At 44.0% G+C, this 9,596-nt stretch overlaps 1 protein-coding gene across 2 annotated transcripts in view; it reads right to left on the reverse strand.

Moving 5' to 3' along the window:
- PDCD6IP (programmed cell death 6 interacting protein) overlaps nt 1-7,608 on the reverse strand; it is a 52,827-nt gene extending 45,219 nt beyond the window's left edge. For both annotated transcript variants that reach the window (XM_080934606.1, XM_080934605.1), the window contains exon 1: nt 7,240-7,608. In XM_080934606.1, the coding sequence (XP_080790732.1) occupies nt 7,240-7,448 (209 nt within the window). In that variant the 5' untranslated portion in view covers nt 7,449-7,608. The remainder of the gene's footprint in view (nt 1-7,239) is intronic.
- Between the last annotated feature and the right edge of the window lie 1,988 nt (nt 7,609-9,596).

Here is a 9,596-nt window from a genome sequence, read left to right on the forward strand (position 1 = left end):
ATAAAAATTAACATAATAAATTAAGAGAATAAACCAAAGCTATTTGTGGTAGTGTGAATGAGAACAGCTCCCATAGGGTCATAGATTTGAATATTTGGTCTTTAAGTAGTGACACTACTTGACAGAGATTAGAAAGTGTAACCTTGTTAGAATAGGAGTGGCCCTGTTGTGTGACTGGGGTGGACGTTTCAAAAGTACAGGCCAGCCATAGTCTTTGTCTTTCTGCTGCTTGTGGATCTGGACGTAGAACTCTCAGCCACCTCTCCAGCTCTATGTCTGCCTGCCTGCTGCAATACTTCCCACCACAATGATAACAAACTAAACTCTAAAACTACAAGCAAATCATAGTTAAATGTTTTTTTCTGTAAGAGCTGCCTTAGTCACAGTGTCTCTTCATAGTAAGAGAATATTACTAAGCCTCTACTTGTTCCCAATTACAGTGGTCCACAAATCCAACTTAACCATTTGTTTTAAGGTTACTAAACACAATCCTTAAACCACACACTAAATTATGCACATTAAAAAACTATACTAAAAATGAAAAAGGATACTCACCACCACGAACAAATGTTCACTTCATATTATCCAATACAAGTCAACAAACACCTACTTGAAAACTTGTATTTCTTAAAATACTTTATTAAGATAGCTATGTTTGGCCTGTGTGACAACCCACACCTTTAATCCCAGGACTGGGCAGGAAAAGGCAAGCAGATCTCTGTGAGGCCAGCCTTTTCTATACATCAAGTTCCAGAATACCCAGTGACATAGTAAGAGTCTGTCTCAATATTTTAAAAAGGTTCACTACGTCTAAGTTCACATATCTAACCAAATGATTAACAACTGATCTATCAACTTTCAGTTTATGCATATCCATTACTGACATGCACAGCTCCCAAAACGCTCACAAATACATATTTTCAGGTCCGCCAACCCAAAGTCTTCACTTCTTGTTCTTTGCAGTATATGGTCTACACAGCAATTCATATCTCACATAATGCAGCAAATCAACCCTTGCCCAAGCCACCGCACCCAGGGTGAGCCTTTAACCAGTAACTGGAGGATGGAGGGTCAAAGCTAAGCTTGTTGGCTGGCCTCCTCCCTTCACTTACTCCTTCCTGTCCACACCCCACCACCTTCATCATGACTAACTTTGCAATGAATACTTCTGGGGAAGGTTTCAAGAAGACAAGCAGGAGAGGCAGAGAGCAACATGCATGGCAATAGGTTTGGCTGCAAACTGAGCCATCACTTAAACACACAGAGAAACTAATGGGAGCCAATTATCTCACTATCAGAGGAAATAATCCCAGATACTAGAAGGGGCAGGGCTGGAACAAACTGTAATTCTGAACTGGACTGGAAGTATCACTGTGAACCCATTTTTTAACACTGTAGAGATAAATAAGAACAACTACAAATGTGTATTATACATTACATACACTAAGAGGGCCTTCAAGCAATGATCCCTCACCAGAACAAGAAACACACTTAGTGTGCAGACAATCTCCTGCGCTGAGAGAGAGAAATCAATGGAACTGGGAAAACAAAAGAATCAAGCCAGAAAGTAATGGGGATGTGAAAAACAAAAAGCAAACTAAAGTACAAGGAACTAGTTTTAAGGAACTCCTAATAGTCACACAGAGAACAGTCACACAAGAGTTGAGGAGATGGCTCAGTAAAGTGTTTGCTGTCAAATAGGAAGAAAGTTTGATCCCCTACTTAACAACCTCAGCATAGGCACCCTGAAGCTCTGTCTAGCCTAGACTACTCTATGGTTAATGAGAGACCCTGTCTCAAAATAGAGTGGAGGTCAGGAGAAATGGCTCAACAGTTAAAAGTACTATGATATTCCAATGAACTTGGGTTTGATTCAGCACCCATAAGGTGGCTCACAGACATCTTCTACTCCAGTTTCAGGGCATCTAATACCATCTTCTGGTCTCCATAGGCACAAGGCATGAATGTGATGCACAGACATATATACTCAGACAAAACATCCATCTGCATTATATAGACAGACAAAGCTTGAAGGAAATGAACAAGTTGATGCACCAGAAGAAAGGAATCCAAAGTTGATTCTGTCCTCCACATTGCACACAGACCCACGCACCCACGCAACCACATCCTGACAAACACACACACTAAATAAAGTCACACTATCAAATCACAATCTACTGAAGAAAGAACAGTATTGTGAAGTAAATAAGCAGGTGATAAGTCTTCTCCCACAGTATATATCTGGTTGTGGTAATATCCATCAATGGATGCTAACAATAATCAAAGCTTTGTACATACAAAGCCCAGGATGTGATCACTGGCACTGTATGAGCTAGCAGCAGTGCTCTGCAGCTGTGACCTCAGTACTGGGGAGGCAGAGACAGAACAGAGTCTGCAGCCAGCTTCAACAGAACAAAGCAATAATAATAAAAGTTTGATGTAGTATCTTTACGAATTTTATTAAATACAACATACTCATTAACTATAAAGACAAGGAACCTGGCAAACAGTATCTTAACCAAATCATAAAAATTCAAGTTATCATGTGGCACCACACTCCTAATATGCCCTGAAAGCAGCACTGGTCCACCTAGGCACAAACACCCAAGCCACATGAAAATCTGATACAAAACCTTACCAAGCAAGAGCAGCGAGGCCAGATATGGTGGCACACACCTTTAGTCAAAACACTCAGGATTTCTGTGAGTTCAAAGCCAACCTGGTCTATACAGTTAAGTTCTAGAACAGCCAGAACTACACAGAGACACCTTGTCTTTTTATTTAAAAAAGGAAAGGAAACACTTTATCAAAGGACATTCTGCAAAGTAACTAGCCTGAGTTCTTCAAAAACACTGAAGTCATAGGTGAACCATATAGTTCACTAGCCTAGAGCAGCTAAGCCCCTGCATTTGATTCCTAGTAACCATAAAAGAAAAAGCCAAGGCTCAAATGATAACAGGAGAATTACTCGGACTGAGGGACATTAAAAAGGCATTTGTAATTGAAACTGCACTGGTGGAAGCCACACCCTGGACCAGTAAACCGAACCAATGGAGTATCAGCAAAACTTGAATTAAATTAAATGAAGTCATCAAGCTTCCTGGTTATGAAAGACATGGCTGAATTACCTAAGAAAGTGCCCTTATCCCTAGAGGAAAAATTAAATATTAAAACCTTCTGGTGGATTACTGTTGTGGTAGTGAATGAGATGTCCTCTCTATGGTCTCAGGCATTTGAACACTTGGTACCCAATTGACGGTGTTGACTGGGAGGTTTCAGTGGTGTAACTTTGCTGGAGGAAGTATGTCACAGGTGGGCTTTGAGATTTCAAAACTTCTCACCATTTCTTATGTTCTCTCTCCCTGCTTGTGGTTCAAGATGTGAGCCCTCAGCTTGCTGCTTCAGCTGCCTTGTCTGATGAGCCCCCATAATGGTGACAAACTCATCCCTCTAGAGAAGTGGTTCTCAACCTCCTAATGCTGAGACCTTTAATACAGCTCCTCATTCGGTGCTGACCCCCAACCAAAAAATTGGTTTGTTGTTACTTCAAACTGTAATTCTGCTGCTGTCATGAATCACAATGTAAATACTTTTGGAGATAGTGGTTTGCCAAAGAAGTTACAACCCACAGGTTGAGACCCACTACTCTAGGTTCAAATAAATCCTTCCAAGTTGCCTCTGGCATGGTGCTTTATCATGGCAATGAAAAAGTAACACCTATTACACTCAAAATTACTTTCAAACGTTGTAATGATGCTGTGTATTACCTGGCCACCAATCAACTCTCAGGCTCAACATCAGGATGTTCATCATACATCCAAGTCAATAAATTACATTCTCTCAGGCTCAGGATCTTCACTCCATTCACTATATCCTAAAGAGGCTACAGCAATGCCTGGAGCAACAGAGCCTAAAAATGTACCTGCCACAGTAAGGCCAAGCTGAATACAGACCAAGAACTGGCAAACTTTTTCAAAAAAGGAATATTCTAGACTCCTGGTAAAGGGAAAAGCAAAAACTGTGTAAGTACTTACAAAACAAGAAAGAAACTTCTGTCCTTGCCTCCATCTCTGCCCCTGCCTCCACCCCTACCCCTACCTCCACCTCTACTCCAAGCCTAAATACACAACAGCTATTCAACTCCTGTCAACTAGACACTTTCTCTGAAAAGTGCCAGTTTTCAGGAAAGGAGACAGAAAGATGGGGCCAACACAGCCAAGCACCCGCTGTAGTTTGGCTATTCAGTGTCACCCCAAGACTGACTTACTAAAGGCTTAGCCTCCTGCCAGTGGTGCTCTAGAGAGGTCCCTGAATTAGGAAATGCTTATCCACGAGTTAATCCACTGGTGAGTTCTATGGGCTACTAGGAAGTTTCCTTTACCTGGATGCGTGCCTTTGAAGGGTGCATCTCCTCTCTGGCTGTCCCCATTCCCCCAAAACTTCCTAGCTGCCAGGGGTGAGTAGCCTCTGCCATCACACTCAGGCTGCCTCACTCCATGCACAGAGCAATCACAGGCACAAATCAGAAAGCTCTGAAATCATGAGCAGTAACAAACTTCTCCCCATTGTTTTCTCATTAGTCTGTCACAGCAATAAACACCCAAATTCCAGTGCACTCTCCTCTCCTCTGGGAGGACAAAATAATTCACCGTGAACTTCCAGACTAGGAGTCCACTGGGGAGCATGGCTGAGCTGAGTAGCCAATGTATGGGTGGCAGCACAGTCAGTCTAGATAGCTGTGGTGTGCACACAAGCCAACAGGAAAGCACTGAAGCAAAGGGCTGCGTGAGCACATTAAGCCACCAAGACTCAGCTAACCAAGTGTTGTCTGCAGGCCATACAAAAACAGGCCATCCATTAGTCCTATTCCTGCCCCCTGCTAGAAAGAAAGCAAAGAAGAAAATAGGACACAAAGCTACTATCTTCAAAGGTATAAAAGAATGACTGCATAGAATACACTGAAACCTTTGTACCAAGCCTCTTCCTCCACAACTTGAGGTCAACTAGCAAAACCTGAGTTGCTTGGGGAGAAAAGGCCATGTAAATTCCACATTTACATGATCACAAAGTACGAGATGGCTGCCTTAAAAGATGTTAAGGGAGGTGACAGGGAAGAGCAGCCAGTGGAAATCAAAAATGTCTGACGAGCATGGAGCAAACTCCAACAAGATCAGCTAAGGCTTTATAAGAGGGAGACCACAAAGCTAATTATACCATAGGCAAAATGCTGCTCCTGGAGAGACAATATAAGAGCTACGTAGTTCCGAAGAGCCAGCAGACACAGTAACTTGCTACCCTCTACTTCTGCCTCTGTCTCAGATACCTCTGCCTCTAGGAAGGCAGTCTACCAAAATGTTAAGAGTTTACTGACACCCCTCTCTTTATATTCACAGAGTTGGCTATATCTAAACTCTAAGCCTAAGATACATACCTAACAATATAGAGACCAATGCAAGCTTAACACAACTTAAAAGAAAGTCAGTAAGTATTCTTTCTCAATATGACTGAAAGATGTCCCCAAAACACAACCAACATAGGAAATGGTGCAGTAAAGAGCAATAATCCCTAAGGATTTTAGTTTAAAAATAAACATCTCTTCAGTGCTGACCAGAAGGCTAAGGTCAAGAAGATGCTTGCCACCAACCGTGACCACAGAGCCAACTACTACGGATTGTCTTCTGGTCTCCATATGCATGTCAAGACCTGCAAGTCAAGGTATGCATACACAGAGACAGAAAGAGTGGGGGGAACATTCTTAGAAATTAGTATATTTGTATCTTTTTTAAATTAAGCAGACTTAGATATCACAGCAGGCAGAACTCAAACGTTGCAAAGCACACAACAGGAGGAATTCAATGTTTTAGGTGTTGTCTAAAGACTCTTAAGGTGAAGGCAACATTTCCCTTACAACAGTGGTTCTCAACCTTCCTAATGCTTCACCTTTAATACAGGTCCTCATGGTGTGGAGACGCTCAACCATAAAATTTTGTTGTTACTTCATAACTGTAATTCTGCTGTCACAAATGGTAATGTACGTATCCGACATGCAGGATATCTGATATTCGACCCAAAGGGACCCTGACTTACAGATTGAGAACTGCCTTAGAGAAACAAATGATACAATGTGAACCAAGAGCTTCAGACAACTGGATACACAGGCCACACGCACTACCCATAGGACAAGCACTATGTTGACTACACCTGAGCATTTTAGACGTTCCCTGCTATTTTACAAAACTCAGACACCTTAAAGCAAACCCACTCCACAGCTCTCATGGGAGAACAGTTTGAAATCCGGCTCCACAGTCCGTCAAGAGGTCAAGTTTACTCGGTGCTGGGAGCCATTGTAACTATGGGAAGGGCTGCTAGAGGCCATCCCACAACACGCAAAGCTCACCTCTGAAGGAAACACCGTAGGGGCAAGATGATGACAAACTAAGGGATGTCTGTGGACATCTTTGTTCCCGAATTTCCGAACCTTGCACCCGAATCCACCAGCATCTCTTGATGATATTGAAACATCATGAAACAAAATCATACTACCAGAAATTGGATCATCGGGTACCACGGAAATGTTGTCATCATTAAGTATCTAGGTTCTCACCAACTGCAAAAAGGACCAATGTATTCCACATGTGCATACCCTCCTGTCAAAAGATTTTAAGTAGCCACTCTCAGTGGTCTATTATGTCATTCGAGTTTTCTTTCAAAGGACCGTAGCTCCTAACTTTTACAACTGTCAATCTGTCTCTTGATTATTTTGAACATGGGATGACTTATTTCATGTGAACAATGTAATAAGTCACCGACATTTAGTTCAGTATCCCAATTCTCTCCCTTCCCTTACGTAACTATTATTAAGAAATCTAGATGTGGCCCAAGAAAGTCACAAACAGGGATAGTAAAAAGGAGACCGGTTATAACACCCAAAAAGTGAAAACCGGTCAGACGGCTGTAACCAGACAGACCATTACACGACAGACTTCCTCTCCAGTAAGGCGCCTAGGTGACAGAAGCCAACCGGAAGGGAGGGCAGGATTACAAGTCCTCTCACCAGGAAAGAATGCTGACCACACCTACGCCGCGGGCCTGAGTCAGAGTGGAGAGGCCAGGCTCCGGGGAAAGGGGGAAAGGGAGCGAGGCTGTGAAAGGAGGAAGCAAAGCTGGGAAGGAGGGACGCCGGGAGGGGAGGGAGGATAGGAAGGGGGGCTGGGAGGCAGCCCAGCAGCCCGGGCCCACCTCAGCAGCGTCTCCAACGCCCCCTCGTGCTTGTCCAGCGGGCGGCCGAGAGCCGAGCGCCGCAGCTTGCTGAGCTCCTCGGCCGCGCGGCAGTACTGGGCCTGCTCCTCTCCGCCGCTCGGGTACGTCTGCTGGATGAACTTCACCAGCGGCTTGGCCAGGTCCACCTCCGAGGTCTTCTTCAGCTGCACCCAGATGAACGACGCCATGGTGAGCGCCCGGCCGCCGCGTCGGGCCGGACAGACGGAGGGACAGCGACGACGGCCTAGGCGCACTCGGCACCGGCAGCGGACGAGCGGACCGACGGGCCGACGGACTGGGCCGCCAGCGCTTCGAGCCGGCCACTTCCGGGAGCCCCCGCGCAGGCGCAGTCGGAGGGGTGCGCCGTTTGGTCACATGACAGCGCCTCCAAAGCGTCGCTCACCTGGTCTCGCCTGTGCGGCGCCTGCGCGGTGCGATCAGGCAGTAACCTACTGCGGCGATTAAACTTTCAAAAAGATTCTTTTTGGTTGTTTTGTTGGAGACAGGGTTTCTCTGAGAAGTCCTGGCCGCCATGAAACTCAGTTGAGGACCAGGCGGGCCTCGAACTCTCAGAGATCCTCCTGCCTCTGCCTCCCCAATGCTAGGATTAAAGGCATGCGCCACTACCACCCGGCTCAAAAATATTTTTAATTTCTCTTTAAATCTGCTTTTTCTTTTAAATTATTTTTAATTAATTGGATTTCCTTTTTATTGCATAAAGCTAATTTTATAGATCAATATATTCTGCCTGATGGTGAAATACTCCTTTGTTATGCTTTCTCCTGTGAGGCCACACCCAGGGGCCCTAGGGGCATTGTGATGTACCGTTGAAGGTCCTCTGGGTGTGCAGCTCCTCAGTCCAAAGTAGGCAAAGTCCCTGCCTTCGCTCAGTCAGCCAGGTAAGGACACAGATGGTAGTAAGGTAAGTAAGAAGAGATCTTTCAGAAGAGTTTAACATAAGCAAGATAATTTAAGAAACATTCTCTCAGAAGATGAACTTCAAAGAATAACTCGCAGCTTGAGAAGATACTTTGACATTAAAGGAGGGCACAAGTGTTGAGGACTTAAGTAGAAAGACCCCCCCCCAGCCTCCCCAAGACCAAAAGCACGTGTCCCATATCCAGAACGGAAAAGGGAAGAGTTCCCAGCACCCTCTTCAGGCACACACTCAACACCTGTAACTCAAGGAGAACCATCGCCCTCTTGTGGCCTCCTCCGGAACCAGCTCTCACATGCACATACATAAAATGTTTTTGAAGGCCACCCAGAGGACAAGTCTGATAATTTTAATGCTTATTTCCTTTCTTATGTTTTATTTATTGGGGAGTATATAAAGGTCAGAGGACAACTTCTGGAGTCAGTTCCTTCTGTCATGTGGGTCTTGGGGATGGAACTCAGGTGGTCATGATTGGCAGCAAGCACCTTTACCTGCTGACCAACCTCACCACTCTTGATGAAGCAGTTGTAGATGAACAGTATCATTTATGAAACATTCCAGGCAGGCTGGAGAGATGGCTCAGTGGTTAGTAGCACTGACTACTTTTCCAGACGACCTGAGTTTGAATCCCAGCAACCACATGGTGGCTCACAACCATCTGTGGTGAGATCTGATGCCCTCTTGTGTGTCTGAAGGCAGCTATGGTGTACTCATATATAATAAATAATTTTTCTAAAAGAAATAAAAAGAAGTATTCCAGGCAAAACTCACTTAAATCTATCAAGCCTTTGCATCAAACATGCAATTTTTTTATTATTTATATATATGTGGGTGTTCTGCCTACATGTATGTCTGTGTATCTTGTTTGTTCCTGGTGCTGTCTGAAGTCAGAAGAGGGGCATTAGATCCCCTGGAACTGGAGTTTCAGAAATGATGAACTGTGTGTGGCTGCTGGGAATTGAACCTGTGTCCTCTGGAAAAGCAACAGATGTTCTGAATAGCTGAACCATCTCAACCAGTGCCAAATACACGATTTATAAGAAATACAAAGGGTAAAGTAACAAATTCTGTAGCATTCTGGAGGATAACTGGTAAATAAGCTTCAACAATGTATCACCCTGGGAATACATGGCTCATGAAAAAATAAAAAATCTAAGGGACATTTCAACCTGACCTAGATGCTATTCTGAACAGACAAGCTATACAATGCCTTTCAGGACAGTTGAAGGAGAAATGAAAACATGGAATATTTGATAAGATGAAACCATTGCCATTCAAAACTTGGAGGTCATTAAGAAAATGGCAAGTCAAGAAATAGTATGTGTGTATTTATGGACTATGAGAAAGGATTGTACCCTGAAGCGGTGATTATAATCTTTGGAAATAGAAACATACATTT

This window comes from Micromys minutus, assembly GCF_963924665.1.
Source record: "Micromys minutus genome assembly, chromosome: 21".
In the NCBI taxonomy this organism is placed as follows: domain Eukaryota; kingdom Metazoa; phylum Chordata; class Mammalia; order Rodentia; family Muridae; genus Micromys; species Micromys minutus.